This window comes from Orcinus orca, chromosome 2 (genome assembly GCF_937001465.1).
Source record: "Orcinus orca chromosome 2, mOrcOrc1.1, whole genome shotgun sequence".
In the NCBI taxonomy this organism is placed as follows: Eukaryota; Metazoa; Chordata; class Mammalia; order Artiodactyla; family Delphinidae; genus Orcinus; species Orcinus orca.
Genome location: NC_064560.1, coordinates 58061867 through 58088221, shown reverse-complemented (window position 1 = coordinate 58088221; position 26355 = coordinate 58061867). Strand labels below are relative to the sequence as shown.

At 43.9% G+C, this 26355-nt stretch overlaps 1 protein-coding gene across 1 annotated transcript in view; it reads right to left on the bottom strand.

The window, feature by feature from the left end:
* Positions 1-8229: 8229 nt before the first annotated feature.
* Positions 8230-26355, bottom strand: part of ABHD17C (abhydrolase domain containing 17C, depalmitoylase) — a 56915-nt gene continuing 38789 nt past the window's right edge. The window contains exons 2-3 of the mRNA XM_004278323.3: positions 13603-13782; positions 8230-9700 (exon numbers count right to left, since the gene is read on the bottom strand). Coding sequence (XP_004278371.1) covers positions 9481-9700; positions 13603-13782 — 400 coding nt within the window. The 3' untranslated portion in view covers positions 8230-9480. The remainder of the gene's footprint in view (positions 9701-13602; positions 13783-26355) is intronic.

Sequence of the window (26355 nt, the reverse complement as noted above, 5' to 3'; positions counted from 1 at the left end):
TTCATTGTGGTGCGCAGGTTCCTCGTTGTGGTGGCTTCTCTTGTTGCAGAGCACGGGCTCTAGGCACACGGGCTTCAGTAGTTGCAGCACGCAGGCTCAGTAGTTGTGTCTCATGGGCTCTAGAGCGCAGGCTCCATAGTTGTGGCACACGGGCTTTGTTGCTCCACGGCATGTGGGATCTTCCCGGACCAGGGCTCGAACCCGTATCCCCTGCACTGGCAGGCGGGTTCTTAACCACTGTGCCACCAGGGAAGTCCCATCTGCCCTTTATGTACATCTTCCCCTAGGTTACACTGAGACCCCGAAGGTACTGGCATGGCTCCGTATTGGAAGTCCCAAGCTTCCTTCTAGTATGTCACCTGGGTCATCTCTGGTGCGTGGGATTAGTAAAGTAGGAAAGAGGAGGCCTCTCATCTTTTTACTTTAAATATTCCTGTATTGTTTGAATTCCACCGCCCCCGCCCACCATGAGCATGTGTTATTTCTGAAATGAAACACAAGCAGTAAACAATATAAAAAGAAGAATTTGTAAGGCAGGGATTGGCAAACTACAGCCCATGAGCCAAATCTGGCCCACCACCTGTTTTGTTTTTTTTTTTAATTTAATTTAATTTTTTTAAACATCTTTATTGGAGTAGAATTGCTTTACAATGTGGTGTTAGTTTCTGCTGTACAACAAAGTGAATCAGCCATATGCATACATATGTCCCCATGTCTCCTCCCTCTTGCGTCTCCCTCCCACCCTCCCTATCCCACCCCTCTAGGTGGACACAAAGCACCGAGCTGATCTCCCTGTGCTATGCGGCTGCTCCACCACCTGCTTTATAAATCAGGTTTTCGTGGAACACAGGCACCTCCCTTCCTTTACATACGATCTACGGTTGCTTTAGTACAACAGTGGCAGAGTTTGAGTATGGAGACCAGATGGTCCACAAAACCAAAAATATTTACTCTCTGACATTCTATAGAAAACATGTTCTGACCCTTGATCTAAAATAATTTATTTTAAATTCCTTATAGGTTCCCCCGCCCCGACCCCCAGAAACGAGACCTAGTGAAAGCAATGAACAGAACTGGGTTCTTTCTGCCTACTAGGAAGGTAATCACCGGCTATATCTTGTTAATTTATTCAACGGCTATGTTCTCTGCATATAAGAAAGAATATAAGATAATTGCTCAGCTAAAAAAACAAACAAACCTTTCTTAGCATTTCTAGAAATACAAACATCTGTCGGGATATCTGCAAGACTCAGGAACAACTACACTGACCACCCTACTTGACTTTCCCTCAGAGCATCTGGTAACACTTGGCATATTACACGTTTATCTGATTATTGCCTGTTGTCCCACTGCCACCAGAATGTAAGTTTTACTACATTAGGGATATAGTAAGCATGATTTATGTAAAAGGAGCTTGATACTGAGGCAATCTAGATATTTGGTGTTATTGGAATTGATGGTATTTATCGATTGCTTCTTGTGGTTTTGCAAAAAAGTTTAATGTATTTTGAGTCTACTTATTAAAGTAATAATGAAGCAAAAACCCATTAGGGTTTCCCCGAGTAAAACTGAGAATATCCGTTCCGCAAAACATGTCACGAAGAAAATAAAAAGGCGAGGAACAAACTGGGAGAATATATTTGCAGCACGTGAAAATAAAAGATTAGTTTGAATATCAAGAATATATAGGGCTTCCCTGGTGGCGCAGTGGTTGAGAGTCCGCCTGCTGATGCAGGGGACATGGGTTCGTCCCCCGGTCCGGGAAGATCCCACATGCCGCGGAGCGGGCTCGCTGAGCCTATGCTCTGCAATGGGAGAGGCCACAACAGTGAGAAGCCCACGTACTGCAAAAAAAAAAAAAAGAAATATCTTTAATAGCTAAAATCTGGGCGATAACCAGTATGTCTACCAGCGGTAGATCACACACACATTCTTACTATAAAGAAAAGCAAAGGAACGACTAGTAGAAAATTCAGGATAGTGGTAACTCTGTGGGGTGAGGGAGGAAAAGGCATGTGATTGGAGGAGACGCAGGGAGAAGGTGAGTTTCTAAGGTCCTGGTAATATTCTGTATCTTAGGTTCAATAATGGAAATATGGGTGCTCATTTTTTTTCCCCTTAAACTATAAAAGTAGGTTTTATCCACTCTTTTGGATAAAATTTTAAAGTCTAAAAAATGTTTTAAGAGGGCATCTTTCATATCCGTTCTTCTAAGCCGCCTTCTTCGAGGCATCCCACCCTTTCCCAGACCTCATCTGCTGCTCTCCTCCAAGCTGGTTTTCTCTGCCTTGGCTAAGAAATCAGAGTCAAGAGGATCCACTGCTTACCCCCCTGGATCTTTTTTATCCCAGAAATCCTGGCCCACTCCAGGTCCCATCTTAGAAAGTTCTGGACGGGCTCGGGATCTACATGTGCCTCCCAGCCCCATCTAAGGGTCATCTGGAAGTCCAGGGAAGGGAGATCTGAAGGGCACTGAAACAGGAGACAATATCTGCACATGTCTGGAAGGCCCCGGGCCCTCCCACCCTGAAGCAGAGCCAGACAGGGCCAGGTGTCAACAAGTTGTGTCCGGCCAAATGGTAAATCATTTAGCAGCAGAGTAATGATTAAGCTACGACAGGGTAGACTGTCTTAAACTAGAGTTTTCAGAGTTTTCTCTGTCTTGTTCTAAACCCAAACTCAGCCAGCCATTTAATGAGTGGGTCTAAGACCCCACTACCTCTTACAAAGCTTTTCTACCTACAGAATTTCATCTGATCCCACGATGACTGCGGTGGGGATTACTACCACTTTAGAGACGAAGAACAGGCTCAGAGCGGTTAAGAGAATTGCCCAAGGTCACACGGTATCATGGCAGAAAAACTCACAGCCAGGCCTGCTGTAGCCAAGATTCTTCCAATGGTCTCAGCCCCTTCTGGGTCTGTAAATGCTTCTGCACTCAACTCCCGCACATCCGGAGATGCTCTCCTTATGTATGCAGAGAGTTCTGACCAGCCCATGGCCTTCCCTCCCTGGGCCTGCCTGCAGAATACATTCAAGCTCCTTAACCTCCCAAAATCCGTACTCACAGTTCCTGGAATTCAAAAATACTGGCTTTAAAAGAAGCTGTAGACATTACTGTCTAGTTCAGTGATTTTAATCCTTCAGAATCACTGATACCTTTGAGAATCTGCTGAAGTTGTGGACCTTCTTCCCAGAAAAATGCCCATAGGTACAGACCTCTCAAAGGGGCCACAGACCCCAAGACTCTTGTTAAGAATTGCAGATCAAGTATTACAATTTTGGTGTTTTCTCCAAAAAGTAAAACTAGAATTACCATACAATCCAGAAATTCCACCTTTAGGTATATATCCAAAAGAACGGAAAGCAAGGTCTCCAAATGTGTGTGTGTGTGTGTGTGTGTGTGTGTGTGTGTGTGTGTGTGTGTGTGTGTGTGTGTGTGTGTGTGTGTACACCCATATTCATAGCAGCACTATTCACAATAGCCAAAAGGTGGAAACAACCCAAATGTCCATCAACGGATGAATGGATGGACAAAATGTGGTCTATCCATACAATAGAAAATGATTCAGCCTCACAAGGAAGGGAATGAAATGTCACATGAATGAACCTTGACAACATTCTATTCAGTGAAATAAGCTACTCACAGGAGGACAAACACTGTGCGATCCCACGTCTGTGAGGTACTTAAGAGGAGTCAAATTCACAAAGACAGAAAGTAGAATGGTGGTTCCCAGGGTCCAGAGGAGGGGAAATGAGGAGTTAGTGTTTAATGGGTACAGAGTTTCAGTTTGGGAAGGTGAAAATTTTCTCGGGATGGATGGTGGTGATGCTTGCCCAGCCATGTGAATGTACTTAATGCTACTGAACTGTACACTTAAAATTGGTTAAAACGGTGAATTTTATGTTACATATATTTTCCTCTGGCTGGGAAGGAATAGGGCCAGGCCTCCTTGTTCCAAGGGCTGCGTCCCAGGCCCTCTGCTGGGCAAGCTGTGTGTGAGCTCCTGCAGGCATGACTATGTCTTCTTTGCAGAAATCCTGGTAGGCAAGGCCTCAGGGAAGAGGAGGCACCGGAGTTGGACAGCATGGGATGTGATATTTATATGAACTTCGTCTATTGGCTTAGTAACCCTCACACATGAGGGAATGAGATGTACTGAGGATGACTTGTTCCTTCTAGCTTGGGGAGTAAAACAGTGCCATCCAATGGATTCCAAAACAAATTATTTTAACAAAAGATCCTACTGATGATATGTTTTATAACCACTTCGCATGAATTCTGAAAGAAGGTTTGGGCTTTCCTCTATAAAGACTTATTGACAATATAATTAAACATCAACAACAAAGATGTCCATCTATTACATATCCAGCTCTTGGTCCAAGTTTGAATGTGTGGGGGGTGTGAAGAGAAGAATCATACACGGGAGCCATTTAGTGATCAGTGTTACCATATAACGTATTTTGGCAATTTTGTCACGCCACTAAATATTGTTCTATGGCATCGTTTATGATGGTTACAGAATAATGCGTTGTACGGACATGATAAAAACGAAATCCCTGTTGCTGGAAACTTAGATTGTTTGCAAGTTTTCACTTTTACTAACAGTGTAGCAGTGATTATCCCATATAAGCCCATGTCATCTTCTTGATTATTTCCTAAGGATAAATTCCTAGAAGCCAAATTGCTAGATTAGGCTTTTGATTCAAAGTATACTTTAGAACGTTTGTACCAACTTGGTGTGTAAAATTAGCAGTATAACTTTTTTTTTTTTTTTTGGCGGTACGCGGGCCTCTCACTGCCGTGGCCTCTCCCTTTGCGGAGCACAGGCTCCGGACGCGCAGGCTCAGCAGCCATGGCTCACGGGCCCAGCCGCTCTGCGGCATGTGGGATTTTCCCGGACCGGGGCACGAACCCGTGTCCCCTGCATCGGCAGGCGGACTCTCAACCACTGCGCCACCAGGGAAGCCCCAGCAATATAATTTTAAAGTAACTATTTATCCAAACATTTACCACCAATGGGTATTATAATTCAAATATTTATACCAGCTTATAATTTAAATGGCATTTAATTATTTAAATGTATTTTAAAATATATCTATTAGATTATTTGATTAAATCTGTGATTCTTTTGGGCAATAATCTCTTCAAATAAATACTGAGCAACCTCTTCAAATAAATATTTGCACCAAGTTTATAATTTAAAATGGCATTTCAATGTATAAATGTATATATATTTGATATAGTCATTTGATTGATTGAATCTATATGTGATTATTATGGACAATAATCTCTTATGATAGTCTCTTCACATCCTGTGCTCTTTGATAAAGAGTGCCTCATCGTTTGATTATTAAATATATTTTTACATTATATGTCATTTGCTTTATAATGTCACCCCAGTTTGTCACTAGGTTATGCTATTTTTTCTTTTACTATGAAAGTTTTTTATTTTTAATAAATCAAGCCTAGAAATGTATTCCTTTGTGGTTTCAAGCAGTAATGACATAGCTATGGTCAGGTGAGTACAGAATACTGAAGCAGCTGTTGGTAGGGGCTGGAGTCAGGGTCATGAAGGTTTCTAGACTCTAGAATCTGAAAGAATGAGCCTTTTCAGTCTTAAGACTTCCCACCTGGAATTCTTCTATCTGGTAAAGCACGTGCTGCATCTTTTTCATCTTCAGTTGCCCTGGCTATTCTTGGCACTTTGTTCTCCCATACAAATTTTAGGATCACCTTGTCAGTTTCCTGACAAAAAATCCTGTTGGGATTTTTACTGGAATCATTATTAATCCTATAGGTCTATTTGGGAAGAATATATTAAAAATGAGCCTTCTTATCCATTAACATCGTATAACCCTCATTAAGTTAGGTTTTAATGTCCTTCAAAAAAGTTTTATGATTTTCTCCAGAGTATGTCTAACATGTGTTAGAATATTCCCAGTTACTCAATATTTTTAAAAGCTATTGTAAATGGTATCTTTGTTTTTAATTGAATTTAAAACATTTTTAACTGATTTATAGAAATAAGATGGACTTTTCTATATTGATTTTTGTGTCCAGCAACCTAACTAAATTCTTATTACATCTAATAATTTGTAGATACTTTCTGGTGTAGCTGACTGGTGTTTCATCCAGACATCATGATCTGAGTTTTATTTATTTTTCATTTCTTTAAATATCTTTTACTATGGTATAATCTACATATCATAAAATCTACCCCTTTTAAGTGTACATTTCAATGATTTTTGGTAAATTTAGTGAGCTGTGCAGCCACAATAATTTGGCTTTAGAACATATTCATCCTTTTTATTTTTCCATGTCTTATACCTTTTTCATTTCTTTGACTCTACTGCATTTGCTAGGGGCTTTGTGTAATTCTGAGCAGAAGTGAGAATGGTCCTATGGCTAATTCCCAACCTAAAATGGAATAATGCTTCCACTGTTTTACCACTCAGTACAATGCTTGGTGTTTCAGTTTGTTTTGAGATAATCTGTTCATCAAGTTGCTTTCTAGCCCTGGTTTGATATGAGTTTGGTTTGGTTTTTAATCATGAATGGGATATTGAATTCCATCAAATGTTTTGTCTGTGTCTGTTGAGATGATCATATGATTTTCCTCTAAAAAGGGAAGCTTCCAATTAGTCTCCCCACCGTGGAGGGCGCTCTAGGGTTTGTTTACTGTCCCCTGAGCTCCACCAGACTGGAAAACCAATGCTCAGGTTAACCTAGTCCAGGAAATTCCTTCCAAGAGAAAACTGGCTTCAAAGCTCCTCATCTTTACCTAGTATTTGGCCTACATAATCTTTATTTTCTTACCAGTTCATGCGTCTAAGATTTTTCCATTTTATTTAGTAGTGCTAGTTTGTTTTTGCTTTTTACTTTTTTTCCATAAGGAGAGTTGGTCCTCACCCCAAGTCCATCTTACAGCAGAAAACAGAAGTGGCCAGATCTTTCAGGTTCAGTACTAAGTATGTTTTGTAATCTGAAACTGGCATGAATGGGGTCTCTCTTGGAATTCCCACTGTCATCACTCACGCCATCCTCAGAGAAAGGCTGTCCCCATGTCAAACTCTGAGAAAGAGTAGACAAAACCCCCTCCCCGGTTCAGGGGAAAGAGTCAGGAGTCAGAAAACATGAGTTGCTTCCAATAGATATAAACCACCTACATCAAGTTATAAAAACAATGAACGGAAAAGGCTTTGCCACCTTAGCTTCTGTAATTGTCAATCTTATTATCGTTTCCCATTAACTGCTGAAATTTGGCGGACAAAAGTAAGTTTACTAAATAGTTCAGGAGGGAAAAAAGGGGGAACTGGTTTACAGAAGATGCAAGCAGCAGACAAACGAGATCAGAAATCAGGTCTCTGGAAACCTAGGTTAGCTGCTCTCACACCCCAAAGGCAGGCTGTTGGATATGCTGCTTTCCCTTCTAAGTCTCCTGGACCTCTGGGACAGTACCACCTCTGTAGCTTCACTGATGACTCCCCTAGGTGAGCAGGGCCCCATCCTTCCAAGATCTCCCATTACAGGTACTGATCTAAGACCGGGAAGTAGCCTGCAATGTGCTGGGACACACACTCACGGGAGCATAGCCCACGCCCTTACACCTTCCCTCCACCACCATTTCTCTTCCTGCGTGCCCAGAAGGGGTGTTCCGAGAGTTGAAAACAAGCATCCCTCAGTCGCTCTTTTTCTAGTCAGTGATCAAAGGACGGAAAAGACTCAGCTCAGGTTTTCCAAAGAAGCAGGCCTGTTCTCCCTCCTAGCCGGGTCACAGCGAGATTGCCTTCATCGTTCTTGTTTCACAGCCAGAATCCACTGCCTTCTCTATTTGGATGCCACCTGTACTTCACTGCTACAGGCTTTACATCTTGGCTTCTTCAAAAGTTATCTATGGTCTTTTACAGAACAAAAACACACACCTTGAGACCTACTGCATAGCACAGGGAATTCTGCTCAATATTAGGTAACAACCTAAATGGGAAAAGAATTTGAAAAAGAATAGATCCATGTATATGTGTAACTGAATCACTTTGCTGTACACCTGAAGCTATCACAACACTGTTAACCAGCTATACTCCAATATAAAATAAAAAGTTTAAAAAAACATATACACTTTGAGAAAGGTAGTGACGTTTGTAAGCTCCGAGGGTTTCTTCTTAAATCTGGACAGAATGTTTTCTTCGATGGAGAGATAAAGGAAAAACACTGCATGAGCCCGCACATTCTGATCCATGCATCCTTTATTCCATGACCAACCGCTGTGTCGTATCCAAGCAACAGTACACAAGCTGGCAATCAACCGCAATCCAGCTGTACAACAATCTGAGGCTTACAGTACATTTAAGGCTTTTAAATTTGGAAAAAAAAAATTTTTTTTAATAAAACCAAAGAACCCTCAAACCCGAACCCCCAACCAACACAAGTAGTGTAGCAGTTTTAAGCATCTTCCACTTCTGATGCTTACTGGCGCAACTCCAGTGTCAAAACCCAAATAACTCCTAAACTAAAAAGATTAGTTTAGTGGAATTTTAATTACATAAATTTTTCAAAGCATAAACTTGTCATTTTTTGTCTTGGAAATGTTATAAAATTTTTTTAATAGCAAAACCTAGGAATAAAAACGTATTAACAAAATGTATTCAATCATTTACATTACAAACAAGGAATCTGCAGTTCATTGTTGTAGCCTGACAAAAGAAAACTATCCATTAAGAATCTATGCACAAGGTAATTGCATATATGTACAGTACTTTAAAAAAGCCTACAAGGAGGGCTTTACAGAAGGAAGGTCGGCTAGGTTCTTTGTTAGACCAACCAGACGATCAAAATATTAAAACTCTGTGGACTAGTAATAAATTTACACTTAAAAAAAACCCCAGTTTCCTTTTAAGAATATTCCAGTTATATTCATATGGTTCCAGTTGATGAAGTCGTTCATGGTAGTTCCAGTAAATTACCCTTTAATTGATTTGTTTGGGGGAAAGACCGGAGTGTGAACAAAAATGAACGAAGGGATTTTCATCATGATGGTTTCCAGTTACACTATCACAGCTTCACAAATGGATTGGACCCATGAATCTAGTGGCTGAAAGAGAGCTGAAGCTCACATAATGAGAACACGGGTGGAGAGAGGCTGAGTCCTGCGTAAATGAATCCTACGTGGTGGGTAAGGAATAGAAAGGGGTGTGAGCATCTTTTATAGCAGGAGAAAACGGTCCCCCCACTCAGCTCTCATTCCCATTCTGCAAGGCGATGAAGCTGGGAATCACAACCGTTCAGTTTAACATGATGTGTGAGTTAGTAGAACCTCTGGATGTGAAAGACCGAGATGCCCTCAGCTCTCTGAGTAGGACGCCTGAAGAGCTGGGCGCTTCCTCGTGGTTATCCCGCCATGACAGCTATCCAGTTAAAGCATGTGCAAAACCGAGGATTCCTGTGTTCACAGTAGATGAGGTAAAAGCAAGTCATCTTCTTCAGGAATTAGGAAGTTCGTGAGATATGAACTGTTTTAGCCTTTCTAGGTATTGTGCATAAAGCTCTATGTCATTATGGCCAGCCCCTTCGACCCAGAGGGGCTCCACGGCCCGGGGACAGCGCTCGTACATGGCCAGGCCATGGGAGAAATCGATGACCTCGTCCTCTGTACCGTGAATGACCAACACGGGAGAGGTAACTTTAGATATCTTGTCAATGCTGCAAGACAGGAAAGGGGGAGGGGGAGAAAAAGGACTCCTTTAGTTATGCTCACAGACGACAGACATCACACTTCATGGAACCGAGTCGGTGTTCAGACGAGGGAGGTAAGCACGCGAGGGTGTTTTCCCCCCTCACTTTTCTAGTAATTCACTTTTTAAAAGTGAATATTTAAATATTAAATATTTAAATATTAAATATTTAAAATATTGCATTTTGCAATAATTCTGGATTTACAGGAAAGGTACAAAGATAACACAGAGCTCCTATCTACCCCAACCCCTTTCCCATAAGGCCAACACCACGCGTTACCCATAGTACATTGCTCAAAACCGAAAACCAGCGTCGGTACATCACCAAACTCCAGACTTTATTTGGATTTCATGAGTTTTTCCACTGAAGTTTTTCCACTTTCCATGAAGTTTTTCTGTTCCGAGATCCAACTGCGAATACCACACTGCATTTAGCCACATTGTGTTTCTGTTAAAGTATTTTATTAAAAACAGAACTCCTAAATGTCGTCAGACTAGCTATCCAGTAACTACTATTTCTGATATATTCATATTTTGGAGAGAGGATTTTTTTTTTTAAATAAACAAGCTAGACCTTAACATACCAGAATGAACGCCTCTTTTGAAATCTGAGCACTGACTCCACAGCCACTCAGGTTTTCAGGACTCTTTCCGTGTAAGCCACCTTCAGCATCGATTAACAAGATCCTCAGAAACCTCATTTCATAGAAACAAATACCTCATTTTTAAATAAAAACCAGACTATTTAGCTTGAAAACTTAATGTACAACATCTAGATTGAATTCTGAATGATTTCTGACTGTTTACAAAAATCAAAGCTACCCACAAAGGATGAATATTTGAGCATCTCCAAAAGAATGTGCTGCAGACTCTGAAAGCGTTTCCCAAAGAGGAATGAAGAAGACTGTAAACCTTGTTGGGCTGCGTGTGTAGGCAACTTCTCTGACAGAGGTAACTGTCATTTCACCTGCAAACACATGGAGACAGGCGACCCTCTGTCCATTCTGGCCTCCTGCCAGAGACCCCCTTACTGTTGACTTTCTGTACCTGATCCTAGCCAAAGTTACAGAGGGATCAAATTGGTACTACCCGTAGGGATCATTTTGTTAAAAGTCATAGCTAACGTTTACTCAGCATTGACCACAGCCAGGTGCTTTGCACTTTACATACAAAACCGCATTGCATCTCCAATGAGCCACAGTGAAAGAGGAAGGACCATCTCTGTTAAACCAAAGAGGTTAACTGAAGCTTGGGGAGATCATTAAAGGACAGACATGAGGCTGTGGTGATAGTACAGAGCTCTGACATCCATTACACATTCCAAAGATCTACAAACAGCTGTCACAGAGCCTTATTAACAACTCAGGAAGTTGCCAGCCACCTCAAGACATCCGGGAAGACTGCAAAATCTCATCAGCCATGTCATTTGCCAAGATCAGGGCCACTGTGGAAGGGGTCAACTTTGCAGATCAGGAATCTTGCTTAGAAATCTACTTTCCTCTCGTATTTAAATTTTAAAGTGACTTCTTCTAAGAATGCAATAGTCCAGTTATATTCAATTTAAAAATCTATTTACTGACAGCTCCATGCTGCATGAGTTAGGAGACTCTCTGCAACCTGGAGGATGGGTGTACCTGAGGTTATGCCACCATCTGATTCTAAATGTAAAGGAGGTAGAAGAAAATAAACCACCAACCAAATAATAATCAGGACTCTTTATCTCTAATTTTTTAATACTAAAAAAGAAATGAGAAAGTGCCTTCCTTTGAAGACCGGGGCAGGGACTTCCCTGGTGGCGCAGTGGTTAAGAATCCGCCTGCCAATGCAGGGGACATGGGTTCGAGCCCTGCTCCGGGAAGATCCCAAATGTGGTGGAGAAACTAAGCCTATGAGCCACAACTACTGAGCCCGTGTGCCACAAACTACTGAAGCCCGTGTGCCTAGTGCCCACAACAAGAGAGGTCACTGCAATGAGAAGCCCACGCACCACAATGAAGAGCAGCCCCCACTCGCCGCAACTAGAGAAAGCCCATGCGCAGCAACGAAGACCCAACACAGCCAGAAATAAATAAATAAAATTAATAAATTTTTTTAAAAAAGAGAGAGAGAGGGACACAGAGACAAGTGTGCATTTGGTAGCAATGGACACCATAAGAAAACATTCCCCAATTCAATTAATGATGAAAGTCCATGTGACTGTTAATGGTTTGAAATCTATCATACTAATACTTCATGGTACTGAATAGGATGAATGGCCTTTTCTGGCTGTTTCCACTCACCAACCTTAATTAAGCAGCTTAAACCGCTTAACTTTCTAAGCCTCAGTTTCCTAACTATAAAATGAGTCTTGTGAGATAAGAGGCGTGAAATGTTTAGCCGTGGACTGGCAGATCAGACAAACCCAGTAAAGACTAGTGGCTGGTTTCCTATTAATGAATAAGCTATAATTAGTTGTCGTGGCTGTACTTTAAGGTATACGCTAATTTAAGAGTCAGGGGGGAAACCGATTCATTTTGTTGCCAGGGTAACTCCTAGCATAGCTTCCCGCAAACATGCTAAATATCTCCCTTTCAACAAACCGGCCTCTCAATACCCATTCAGCACAAATAAGGCCACATTCGAGTCGCACATGGGCCCTACTTAGCATTCTCAGCCACGCCACTGGCAATTTGCAGTTCGTTCAACTTTCCCATGAAGCTGAACTTCACTGAACCCGGTACAGGGTGCACAGAAATGAAGTTCACCCAAGGTGTTGAGAGAAAGTTTCTTCTTGTGAAACAGGCCAGTCTGTGGAACAGATGTTTATGCAACCAAATGATGTTCTTTTTCTCTCCCAGCAATAACAGAATGACAGCGATGAACGGGTCCATCAGAATCCGAAAACTGTACATTCTTCTGCTGAGGCTTTTTCTACAGTGTGGCCGTGTGAGTCCTGTTGTCAGAACCTCGGCCCGTTTAGCAACGTACCATGGGCAAATAGTTTTTAGTAAATACTTTCCTCAGCTTAGATTTTAAAAAACAAGCAGAAGTTTTCAAAGAGAGGTATTCAAGAAAGCAGTGTGCTCGCTGCTTTGGCACGTATACACAGCTGCCCGTTTTTCTTCCTTCTATTAGGGGACTAGAAAACAGCAGGGACTGGGGTGGCAGGGGCTCTGCTGCCCCTGGGGCGCCGGCAGGAGGGGGCCCGGCTGGGGGCTCTCATGCACACGCCTCCAGCGGAGGGTGCCGGCCCCTCTGCAGGGGAGGGGGTCTTCAGGCACAAGTGGGCGGCAGGAGGAATGAGTGGTCACACTGGTCTGGGGCGGTGGGGAGGGGAGGGAAGGACCATCCACTTACACGGTCCCTGCAGCCCATTACCAGCTTGCAAATAGCTCACGTCACTTTTTCTCTTACCTATCAGCCTGACTGAAAACATAACAGAAATTTCAAAATTGGGGATGCTTGTGGTTTTTCTTTGAGTGTCTAGACCATGCTAATGGCCTCATCACAGATTTTGCATTTAGCTCTCGTGATTCAGCAATACATGTCCATCTGAGCGAATGAAAGAACACTGGACTAGATGTTCCTTTAAGACATGTGGGCACTTTTTTTTTTACCCTGCACGTCCAGCTAAACCAATTAATCCTGGATATCGGTACAAGCAAGGTCCTTATACATCATCTGGTAGATTGTTTTACAAATGAGTCCAGCCCAGAGGACCAGGTTTCCGGCTGGTGTACATGTCATATCCACCTCCACGTTCCCTGAGGAGCGCAGCACAGGGGCTGACGTCCGGCTGCATTCAGGAGACATTTATTAGTAGCCCACAATTAACGGTGGCATCTGATGTGAAGCTGGGTCACCGGACGCCTTAGCACTTGTTGAGCTTACCTGGGGAAAGCATCAAAGCAGTACGTTTTCCTGGTATCGGGAAAAGCCACGCGCAATCCAGACATCAGAGGCGAATGGAGAATTACGGCTGCACACTCGTACCTGGAGGCCAGGTCTACCGTGGGGACAGTCCCGATGCTCTGACCGTACAGGATGATGTTCTCGGGGCTTACGCCATACCTGGAGAAATCAGAGGGCACGGGCCGTTAGCTGATGTGTGAGAGAAAAAGAGAGTGAGACCAACAGCACAGTATCATGAACTCACAAAACTCCCACACCTGCCAGTTTAGAACCACATCATCTCACGGGTACCCTATAGCTGAAGATGGATGTGAACACCACAAAAATGTTAGGGGGCTATCTCAGGACTAAGTGACTGAGATTCTGTCCTCCACAACTTTTGCAAAAATAATGAACACGACATTTTTTTCTGGAAATTAACTATATGAATGCATCATAAACTTCACTTCAGTGTTCCCAGAGTCATTTCATTTCCTACTCTCCCCTCCTGAGTTTCTCTGACCATCCTAAATGTATTTCTGAAATAAAAACAGAAGCATGTTTGCTAGATCATAATATTATTAGAGTCCTTGAAGTGCGGTTTTAATAAAATACGAAAGAAATGAACATTTATCACCAGGAAAAGGTACTGGGAGACAATTAATTTAAAGGCGAATATATTTTCTATAGCCTCTCCTTGGGGTTTAACCCTTCCGAGTCTTTCAATCCATCAATGGTCTCCCCCCCTCACTGTCCGCCAAGGTTTAGTTGGGTAAACAGCTGTGTGGAATACAGGCTTCATTTCCTGGCCTGTCTGGCAGCCTGGTGTGCAGACGACTAAGCTTTGGGCGTGGGCTGTGAGCAAAAGTGACATGGACAACCTGCAGGCCATAACTTTAAACGGAAGGCTCCACGCCCTCCCCTTCCCGTTGGTGGGGAGGAGACGTGATGGTGAGCTACCCTGGCCCAAGCAGAAGGACGAGCACCCCAGATGTGATGGAGGAACAAAACAGACGAATCCCAGGAAAACAGGTACGCTACCTATGAACCTACAAAGGATATCAAGAATATATTAAGAGTACGTAGAAATAAAGAAGAAAAAGACAGACCAAAGAAATGAAGACATATTGCAGAAAAGAAAACATGATGCCTAATAAACACGTAAAAAGATGTGATGCTCGGGCTTCCCTGGTGGCACAGTGGTTAAGAATCCGCCTGCCAATGCGGGGGACACAGGTTTGGGCCCTGGTCCGGGAAGATCCCGCATACTGCGGAGCAGCTGGGCCCATGTGCCACAACTGCTGAGCCTGCGCTCTGGAGCCCACGAGCCACAACTACCAAGCCCGCCGTGCCACAACTGGTGAGGCCCACGCACGTGGAGCCCGTGCTCCGCAATAGGAGAGGCCACCGCAGTGAGAAGCCCACGCACCTCAACAAAGAGTAGCCCCCGTTCGCCGCGACTGGAGAAAGCCCGTGGGCAGCAATAAGGACCCAACGCAGCCAAAAATAAATAATGATAAATAAAAAAATTTTAAAAACTTAAAAAAAAAAGATGTGATGCTCAACCTCGTTAGTATGTGAACATGCAAATTAAATCCACAATTTATTTTTTTACACCTAAAAGAAAGGCAAAAACTAAAAAGTCAGACAATGTCAAGGGATATAGCAAGGACATGGAAAAGTGGAAGTCTGTGACATTGCTGCAGGAATATAAATTGGTATGAGCCCTTGGGAAGATAATGTGATATTATCTGGTGAAGTTGAAGGCTATAACCCAACGATTCCAACTTCTTTGCATAAATACCCACTGTAGTTTACAGGGCAGTAGGACGTGCTTTCTTTTCTTTTTTTTTTTTTCTGGGTAATGTAGTTTTTTATTATTATTACATTATTATTTTTAATTGAAGTAGTTGATTTATAATGTGCCAACGTCTACTATACAGCAAAGTGACTCAGTTATACACATATACATTTTTTTAATTTTAAAAAAATATTTATTTATTTGTTTATTTTTGGCTGCACTGGGTCTTCGTTGCTGTGCTGGGGCTTTCTCTAGTTGCGGCGAGTGGGAGCTACTCTTCCTTGCAACGCACGTCCTTCTCATTGCAGCGGCTTCTCTTGCTGTGGAGCACGGGCTCTAGGTGCACGGGCTTCAGGAGTTGTGGCTCACGGGCTCTAGAGCACAGGCTCAAGTAGTTGTGGCGCATGGGCTTAGTTGCTCCGCAGCATGTGGGATCTTCCCAGACCAGGGCTCGAACCCGTGTCCCCTGCATTGGCAGGCAGATTCTCAACCACTGCACCACCAGGGAAGTCCTATACATTCTTTTTTTTAAATATACTTTTCCATTATGGTTTATCCCTAGGACATGCTTTCTGATAACAGCCTTCAGTGAAAAGAACTGTCAGTCTAGAGCTGAGGCGGGTGGCAGGATTTCACTGAGCTGCCTCCCCCTCAGGCTCCCTCAAACTTCACAGGAAAATGGGGGCCCTTAGGAAGGAATCTGGGGAGGGAATGGCTATTTCTGGCTGGTAAGTGCTGTTCTGTGCTTTATAGAGAGGCGACATCTGGGCTGTGCCGAGAGGGGCGGACAGGAGCTGAACACGTGGGGATAAAAAGGACCGTCGGTAAGCAGTATGAAGTCACACAGGGCCGGGGTGGAGTCCAGGGAGCAGCTTGGGGGGCTGGAGGGCTGAGGCGAGGCTGGGCAGGCCATCAGGGGGAAGATAAGGAGGTAGAGCTTGTCCTGGAGGAGGTGAGGGGCCACTGGAGACGTTCAGGTCAAGGGGACAGGAACAAGGTTGTGCTTCGTGAAGATTCATCTTCCTGCAGCACGCAGGGCATGACAGAGCATAAAAAGGGAGCAGGGAGATAGGTAAGGGACTATTAAGAATCCTACAGGGAAGGGGAAACAGGAATGTAAAAATCGAAGACAAACCAACCAACAAAAAAGAGATGCTCTCTCCTCCCCAGACGCAGGTAGGAAATCACCTGCTCAGAACGAGGATGCACCCTCTCTTTCTACAGGGAAGTTTCTGTGTGGCCCCAGCCCTTTGAACTTTGACACCATCTAATACAACTGTGCCTGTGGAGGGGGGTCCCAAGATGCACGTTTTGTCTCACGTTCTTGCCTGGGCTTCATTTCAGTTGGAAGAACAGGTTATTAAAAACCGGTTGGGCTTCCCTGGTGGCGCAGTGGTTGAGAGTCTGCCTGCCGATGCAGGGGACGCGGGTTCGTGCCCCGGTCTGGGAATATCCCACATGCCGCGGAGCGGCTGGGCCCGTGAGCCATGGCTGCTGAGCCTGCGCGTCCGGAGCCTGTGCTCCGCAACGGGAGAGGCCACAGCAGTGAGAGGCCCGCGTACCGCAAATAAAATAAAATAAAATAAGATTAGGGGTCTCCTTCTCCCCCCACAATCTGCATCAAAAGTAGTCTATGACATCCCAAAGCACGAGGGCCATGGGATGCTGCATGCGGTGGGGTGTGGGGGTCACAAGGCACCTGAAGGTAAGAGCACCTCCAAACCTCACATGTGAAGTGTAGGCTCTTTCCACAGTGGCCGTCCCGTGGCAGGATATTTTGCTATTAATGATAAACAAATAGATCATAAACCAAAAAAGGAAGAGGAAGAGGAAAATGAAAACTGAATGTAGTTATTGAAGGACAGAGGATTAAGAGATGATTAATACTAAAAATCAAAAATAAAGCAGAAAACTTCCGTATTGAAATGGCATCAGACTCGCCCTTACCTTCTTTGATCAAATTTGCGGAATGATGAAAATCACATAGGATAACCTATCCCAGTAATGAGTATTATCGTTATGGTCGAACCTATTTTCTCAGCATCTTTTTTTTTTTAACATCTTTATTGGAGTATAATTGCTGTATAACATAGTGAATCAGCTATGTGCATACATATATCCCCATATCCCCTCCCTCTTGCGTCTCCCTCCCACCCTCCCTATCCCACCCCTCTAGGTGGTCACAAAGCACCGAGCTGATCTCCCTGTGCTATGTGGCTGCTTCCCACTAGCTATGTATTTTACATTTGGTAGAGTATATATGTCCATGCCACTCTCTCACTTTGTCCCAGCCTACCCTTCCCCCTCCCTGTGGCCTCAAATTCATTCCCTATGTCTGCATCTTTATTCCTGTCCTGCCTCTAGGTTCTTCAGAACCTTTTTTTTTTTAGATTCCATATATATGTGTTAGCATATGGTATTTGTTTTTCTCTTTCTGACTTACTTCACTCTGTATGACAGACTCTAGGTCCATCCATCTCACTACAAATAACTCAATTTCGTTTTTTTTATGGCTGAGTAATATTCCATTGTACATACGTGCCACATCTTCTTTATCCATTCATCTGTCAATGGACACTTAGGTTGCTTCCATGTCCTGGCTATTGTAAATAGTGCTGCAATGAACACTGTGGTACATGACTCTTTTTGAATTATGGTTTTCTCAAGGTATATGCCAAGTAGTGGATTGCTGGGTCATATGGTAGTTCTATTTTTAGTTTTTTAAGGAACCTCCATACTGTTCTCCATAGTGGCTATATTAGTTTACATTCCCACCAACAGTGTAAGAGGGTTCCCTTTTCTTCACACCTTCTCCAGCATTGATTGTTTGTAGATTTTTTTTTTTTTTTTTTGCAGTACGCGGGCCTCTCACTGTCGTGGCCTCTCCCGTTGCGGAGCACAGGCTCCGGACGCGCAGGCTCAGCGGCCAGGGCTCACGGGCCCAGCTGCCCCGCGGCATGTGGGATCTTCCCGGACTGGGGCACGAACCCGCGTCCCCTGCATCAGCAGGCGGACTCTCAACCACTGCGCCACCAGGGAAGCCCCTGTTTGTAGATTTTTTGATGATGGCCATTCTGACGGGTTTTTTTCTCAGTATCTTGATACTGTGTTTTATATCCTGCTCCATGGACCTTGGGGGCCACACTGAATAAATAAAGGAGAAATGGGCACAGGCTCAAGGAGCAGAGGTGGGTGTGTGGTTACTGGAACAGCCTTTTCTCTTGAGGGCCCTGAATCTGTCCATCCTCTGAGATCATGATCTTGAAACGCCTTATGGAGAAGCCTGACACACCCAATACCAATCTCAACAAATTCCACCTTGGACACACAGACATTCGTAGCCTTAATGACAACAAACACTTTGCAACTCAACATTTTCACTGGAAAACTTCATCACGTAAAACAGTAGCCATTACATAGGGGAAAATATGACAACTGGCATGACATTAAAACAAAGAACATCCGGTCATCAGAAGACATCAGTAAGAAAGTAAAAAGGCAAGTGGGAAAAGATATTTGCCACACATATAACCAACAAAGGGCTCACATCTACAAAATATAAAGAACACATCAGTGGGGAAAAAAATGACCAAATACAGAAAAGCAGCATTTTACAAAATGGGCATTTCATAAAAGAAGAAATCTAAATGGCAGGGAGGGAAGAAAGGGAGGGAGGGAGGGAAACTCAACTTCATTAGTAAAAATGAAATGAAATTTCACCAATGAAAACCACAATGTGATACTAACAAAAATTTAAAAGTTGACAATATCAAGTGTTGACAAAAACGTGACCACAGGAACTTTCATTCACTCCTGATGGGGTTGTTGATAGAAGCCCTTTACAGAAAGTAAAGGTGAAGACATAATAACACGTACCCAGTGACCTAGCAATTCTACTCCCAGGTATATTCACCACAGATTAAAAATGTCTTCAAGACCATTTGTGAGCGGTTGGAGACAACCCTAAGGGGGGTCAACAGCAGGGCGGATAAGTGGATGGGGGTGAAGTCGTGCCACAGAATATCACAGGGCAACGCTGATGAATCTTAAAGGCTTGCTGTTAATCGGAAGGGGCAGACACAAGAGAACACATGCTATACAACACCATGTGCAAAAAACTTAAACCCACCCAAATTAAACTTTACTGTCTAGGGATACTTAACTGAAAGAAAAGCAAGGAAGTGAAGCCCTAAAAACCAGGATAGCGGTTAAGGATGGGGGAGGGGAACGGGTAATGGCTGGGAAGAAGCATGTCATTTTTGGGGGGGCTTATGGATCGCTGGTTATAGTCTATGTCTTTTTTTTTTTTTTTTTTTTTTTGGCTATGCCACTCGGCATGCCGGATCCTAGTTCCCTGACCAGGGCTCGAACCCTCACCCCCTGCAGTGGAAGCATGGTGTCTTAACCACTGGACCGCCAGGGAAGTCCCTATAGTCTGTGTCTTGTCACGAGTGTTCCTTTTACAGTTCATTAAGCCAGATATGTACATCTTATGAACATTTCTATCTGGCTACTTCTATCTGTTATATTTCGCAACAAAAAATATTTTTAAAAAGTTCGCCAGATATTTCAGATATGGAGACAACCCTCCTCAAAACTGTTACAACTCATGATAGATTTTGTGCTAAAAACAAATCTCCTAAGGAAACATGAGGCCATTAAAAGTTATGTCTCAAGAGCTAATGTGGGGAAAACTCATGTTGAAATGTTCCATAAAAAGCAGCCTACAAAAAACAGGGTCACAACTATGTTCCTTCCAACGAAATCTATATATGGAAAAGAGACTTGAAAGTAATATATTAAAATGATAATAATGGTAATGTTTCTTCTTTCAAATTTTCATTTCTAATTCGGGTAATTATTAGGTAGTGATTTGTTAAAATAAATAAATAAAGGAAACGGTATTGCCGGACCTTTTTGCATGGAGTCAGCAAGCTTTCTTTACAGTGTCTGTATTTGAAAAGGCTTTGAAAACTGTAACATGCTAGTGAAGTGTTCAGATTCGTCAGTATTACATTGAGGACTTTTCCACTGTTTTTCCCTGTTTATTAGACTGTTTATTATACTGTCTGACAACACATGAGATGCCTGGGAGGTGGGGATGGGGGCTAATTCTTTGAAGGTATGGAAGATTTTCGGGAAAATTCTAAGAGGCCTCTGTTCCAACACCCGCCGCCTGCAGATGAGGATGTTGAAGTGGAGGGTCCTTTTCATGGTACCACTAGGGTGTTGTTTTTGACAAAAAAAAAGCCAGAAGACTGATGACCTCTATACCAACGGTTCCAAAATGAGAAGTATCTGAATTTCTTGGGACTTTTTAAAAATGTAAATTCCCCTTACTTAGAAATCTTCCATACGTAGAAATTCCAGCGGGTTTGTGGATTCCTCAAACTAACCATTGTTTGATACTGAGTAAAAAGGGTCAGACCAGATCCTATAGACCTTTTACCTCTCAAATTCAATTAAAAGATAAAGGATAAAAAGAGAGATGGTAAAGGGAATCTATTACTAAGTCTGTGTGAAATACAGGGCATTTAAAGACCACAGCTTTTCACAAAAGAGCAGGATTTAAGTGCAAAGTATTTTCTTCAAAAACATCAACAATCCCAAAGTCCAAAACCTTTATCCTAAAGTAAAACAGATGTTAAACCCTCCCAACCTGGAACAGGACAGTTTTGTAGCAGGCAGACATGACACACAGACAGGCAGGATTTTCTGCATTTTTACTTAGAATTTGCTATTTTCGGGTACGACGATAGCAAAACATTAAAAGTGATTTCTTCTCGCTCGTACCACCTTTGTGGGCAAGATACAGGGACGGGAGGAACGGCAGCATCGGCCTACAAACAATGTTTTCTTCAATGCATCCAATCCCCAAGGCAGGCTTTTACAAGTAAACTTCTGCATTGCTCAGCTACAAACACACCAGTCGCTGGGTGGGTGACTTCAATCGGGAGACAAGGACGCCGTCCCTCCCGTCCTACGCCTACCAGCTCTCCTTCCTCTGCTGTTTCCCCCTGCTCCCTTGCGTGTCTGGAAGAGGCACTGCTTTTCCATCCCAGGGCTAACCTTCCACCTGAGTGCTGGATTCCCACCCTCCCAGGACTTTGAGAATTTCATCCCCACCCACGCCGAATTCCAGTCTTATTCCCAACGCAACACACATCTCCAAGTCCCTGAATCTAAGAAAGGGCCTGTCTTCACGGGTGCTTCATCCTTTAAGTGATGGCCCCATCTCTTACCTCTGCTTCCCTACTGCATCCTCAACCCTAACAAAGGCCCCTGAAACCCACCCTCTCCTCCCACAATGTCCCGAAAGCTGCTATCAGAAATGCCGGGTCCAACCGCTTTTTCCCCCTCCTCATCCAATTTTTTTTTTTTTTTTTGCGGTACGTGGGCTTCTCACTGTTGTGGCCTCTCCCATTGCAGAGCACAGGCTCCGGACACTCAGGCTCAGCAGCCATGGCTCACGGGCCCAGCCGTTCCGCGGCATGTGGGATCTTCCCGGACCGGGGCACGAACCCGTGTCCCCTGCATCGGCAGGCGGACTCTCAACCACTGCGCCACCAGGGAAGCCCCCTCATCCAATTTGACTTCTCCTCGGCAGTTCACGCTAAGAATGATGCCTTTCTTCTTCAACTCCATTCCTGGGCCTCTGAGACATTGAGCCGCTCTTAGTTCCTCCCCTGTCCCCACCACCAGCGGGCTTGGCCCCTTCCCTGACTCCACTCCTCCTGCTGTAGACTTCCTACTGCATTCTTTTTTTTTTTTTTTGCTTCTGTTTTATTTTAAATTTTATGTGGCCGCACCACACAGCATGCGGGATCTTAGTTCCCCGACCAGGGATCGAACCCGTGCCCCCTGCAGTGGAAGCGCTGAGTCTTAACCACTGGACCGCTAGGGAAGTCCCCTTCCTATTGCGCTCTTACATGTTGTCTCCAAATGATTTCACTGAATTCCAGGCCTCAACTATTAACTCTCTGCTGGCGATTCTCAAATATTTACTTCCAGCCCTGGCCTTTGTCCTGAGACAGAGCAGAATGCCCCCCTGCCTGAAGGGAAGGGAGGTGGATCAAATACAACGTCCCTTGTGCCCGCCTTGGTTCTCAGTGCTGGCCCTGACCTCACGCCTCATTCCATCTTCCTGTGATCCTGGGAGGGGGATATTCTTGTCCCCGTTTTATATCTGAGGAACTTGATAGTAAAAGTTAAGTAACTTGTCCAAGGTCAAGTGAGTGGGGAGGCTATGAATTTAATACTGTTATCTGTGATGGATAAATTCCAAACTCAACGTGTCTAAAACCAAATTCGTTATTTTCTCCCCTCAAAACCTTCTCAGTAACTCAGTCGTCAGGTAGAATTCTAAAAACTATATTCCCCTCTGTTGCCAATCCAGTAACCAAAGTCAGGATGAAGACAAATTATGAAAAGGAGTGGACGGTGACATGACAAATTCAGCTAAAGATCTAAACTTACTTCTGGCAGTGACCGATTAGCTTGCTGATTATGCAAACTGTGGGTTCGTTTCTACACCTGGAAGATGTCACCTATTTTTTTTAAATAATGCATTCAAAAAAGTAGTTACTGAGCACCTCTTTTGGACTAGGCATGGAACCTCTGGGGGTGCAGAAGGAGCTTATAGTCCAGTTGGGGAGGCAAGGAATGTATACAAAAGTATGGGGAGACAAGCAGAAGCCAGGTCTAATTCTGAGTCATTAGGACACAGGATGTCACAGCAGATGAGGCAAGAGATTCAAGGTCAGGCCAGGGTAAAAGCCATGTTGACAAAGGCCTTCATTTGCTATGAGTCAACTACAGCTATATTTGCATGTCAGACAGACACACGTTCTTAGCAGACTCTCCCTGGACCTCCTCATGCAATCTGCAGGCCTGACTTAAATATGTAAGTAGGTGTTGTCTGCACATGGATCTCTAGGGAAAAGCCATTCTTAGCCAGTGAGAGTCAATGCATTCATCTTATAGCAGAGTCTCAAGTTAGTGCATCATCATCTCCTGCTGGGGTACGTCTAGGACTGCCACAGCCGGCCCTGGGGACCCACGGCAGGTCCCGACACTCAGATCTGACCCTTGGCATGTGGCTACATGGAACGGCTGAGACATGTATCTATACAAGAGCTATAATTGGGTCTGGCGGTCCTGATACTAATGATCAGAATTCCAAGGCTGCCAATGAAGAGGCCCTAGTTTCACAGCATCTTAAACATCAATATCGTACAAAACAAAGGTCTCCGTCTCTAAGAGTCTCCTCTTGAGTACCGTTCCTTAGCCCTTCTTTGACTCGATCATAAGCTCTAATCCCTCAAATTTCTCCCAGGCTAGAATTCTGATTCTGTAAGTCCCATACCCAAGCACAGTCCATCTGGTCTTCAATTCCCAGTGTTACAAGCCCCAGAATCCTGGACCTCCTGACCATCCTGCTTTTATCAATCCCCAGCCCCCAGACTTAGGTGAGAAGAACTGCCAGAGGAGAAGTGGTGGGGGTGGGGCAGGCGGTGGATGGATCCTCTTCCCACCACGGAGACCACGGCTCTACCCAAACGGCCAGAGCACCAAGTACCTTAAGTCCCCTACATACGAACCCTCAAGTTGCGAGCTTTCAAAGATGCGAACCAATCACATACGTTAGTTCACGTGTCTGGTGTATATTGTCACATGCGTGCATCCTTTCCAAGTGGCTGTGCTTCTGTGTACTTTACTGTAGGGTACTGTACAGATTCCAGTAGTACAGTTTCTTTATTTCAAGCCCAGGATGTCCAGAGTCAAGCGTAAAAGCAACGGTGATGTAGCTGGTACTACTGTACTTTTCAAGGTACTGTACTGTAAGATTAAAAAGGTTTATTTTTTGTTTGTCTTTTATGTATTATTTGCGTGAAAAGTATCATAAACCTATTCCAGTACGGTACTATAGAGCCGACTGTGTTAGTTGGGGACCTAGGCTAACTCTGTTGGACTTATGAACAAATTGGACTTACGAACGCGCTCTCAGAACTGAACTCGTGTGTATGTAGGGGGCTTACTGTACAGCCTAGAAGATGGAATTCATGATGCTTCTCATCAGAGTCTACAGATGAGCCTGAGAGGGCTCAGAACCCATTAGGTCTTGGAACTAACATTTTTTCTCTCTAAGGAGCTCGAGACATAGCATATGGTGCTGCATAGGGAAGACCAGCAGGGAAGAGTCCCAGAGCTAAGTACTGAGGTCAGGATGAGCTACAGGTCTGAGGAGGTGGAGGGGGTGAAAGCTGTTGGACATGGTATCAAGGGGTTAGTTAGGCAGCGGAATCAGGAAGTCTGCATGTGTGGGACAGGTAGGACCAGAAAACAAAAGAAACAAAAGCAAACCTAGGCACAGACTGGGCAGCAGGGTTTCAGAAGTCAGACAGGGAGCTGGTAGAGCCCAAAGGTGTCATCTGCAGAGGCGTGGATGGACCTAGAGACTGTCACAAGAGTAAAGTAAGTCAGAAAGAGAAAAACAAATATCGTATAATATTGCTCATACGTGGAATCTAGAAAAATGGTGCAGATGAAATTATTTCCAAGCAAAAATAGAGACAGGCACAGAGAGCAAATGTATGGACTCCAAGGGGGGAAGGGGGGGGATGAATTGGGAGATGAGGATTGATTTATATACACTATTGATACTATGTATAAAACAGATAACTAATGAGAACCTACTATATACATAGCACAGGGAACTCTACTCAATGCTCTGTGGTGACCTAAATGGGAAGGAAATTAAAAAAAAGAGGGGATATATATATATATATATATATATATATATATATATATATATATATATATGTAGAGCTGATTCATTTTGCTGTACAGCAGAAACTAACACAACATTGTAAAGCAACTACACTCCAATAAAAATTAAAGAAAAAAATCTGCAGAACACGTATGTGGCACCAGCAGTTTAAAAAGGAGGAAGAAAACGCCCACAGAGGAAAAGACTTTAGTAAAGAGAAAACTCAAGCAACAGCTCACCTGTAAATTCGTAGAAATACTTGGATGACCCAGAGTGAAGGGGGCAAAAGTCAGGGTGGGTTCTGATAAACACATACTGGAAAACTCAAAATGCAGCGCAGTAACTAAGGCACGCCACGTGAGTTGTTATGTGGGACCCTGGGGGTCAGGATTAGAGAGGGCTCCCAGGTGGGTGGTGGGTTTGGTGGTCAGCGAAGGCTCTGCTGCCTTTCAAGGGATGGTGTGAAGGATGAAGTGTTTCTGCGTCAGGGAGCAGTGCTCAGTCAACTTTAGCTATAGACGACCATGCCATTCTTTAAATGCTCTTCGCCTAGTGGCTGCCCCAGTATCACACTGGCCACATTCTTCTTCTCGCTCTTCTGTTTCCTTTGCTCACTCCTCTCTCTTCTCCCACACTTACCTGGCCATCCCTCAAAGGTCAGTCCTCACCCTCCTCTGGAATCTTTTCCTATGTAGTCCCTTGTGGAACTCTCCCAGTGCCAGACCCTAGCATAGCACAGCGTCTGTTCTATAGTAATCGTGCAATAAATACGTGTTAACGGAATACATGGGTGGCGAGGGATTCTACAATGTGTTGATTCACTCCCGATATCTCGCCTCTGCTCCAGCCCCCGGCCCCTCTCCTTTCTGTTGATATTTCTCCCTGAGCATCCCAGCACTGCACACTCAACACCTCCCAGACCGAACTCTTCCTAGTCTCTCCCCAAATCTTTCATTTCTACCTATCTCTCTACCCTCTACCTCACAGGCTTAAGAGTTAGAATGAACTTCAGTCTTTGCCTCTCACATAGACTTTGTCACTAAGCCCTGTCACTTCTATCTTGGAGACGGTTTCCAGAGGATCACGTTTCTGACACCATTTCTGTTGCTCTGTGGTGGCATCTTGTGGTCAGTCGATCAGGAGCTGCCTGTCGGTTCCGTGTAAGAATGAGCATTGCCCCATG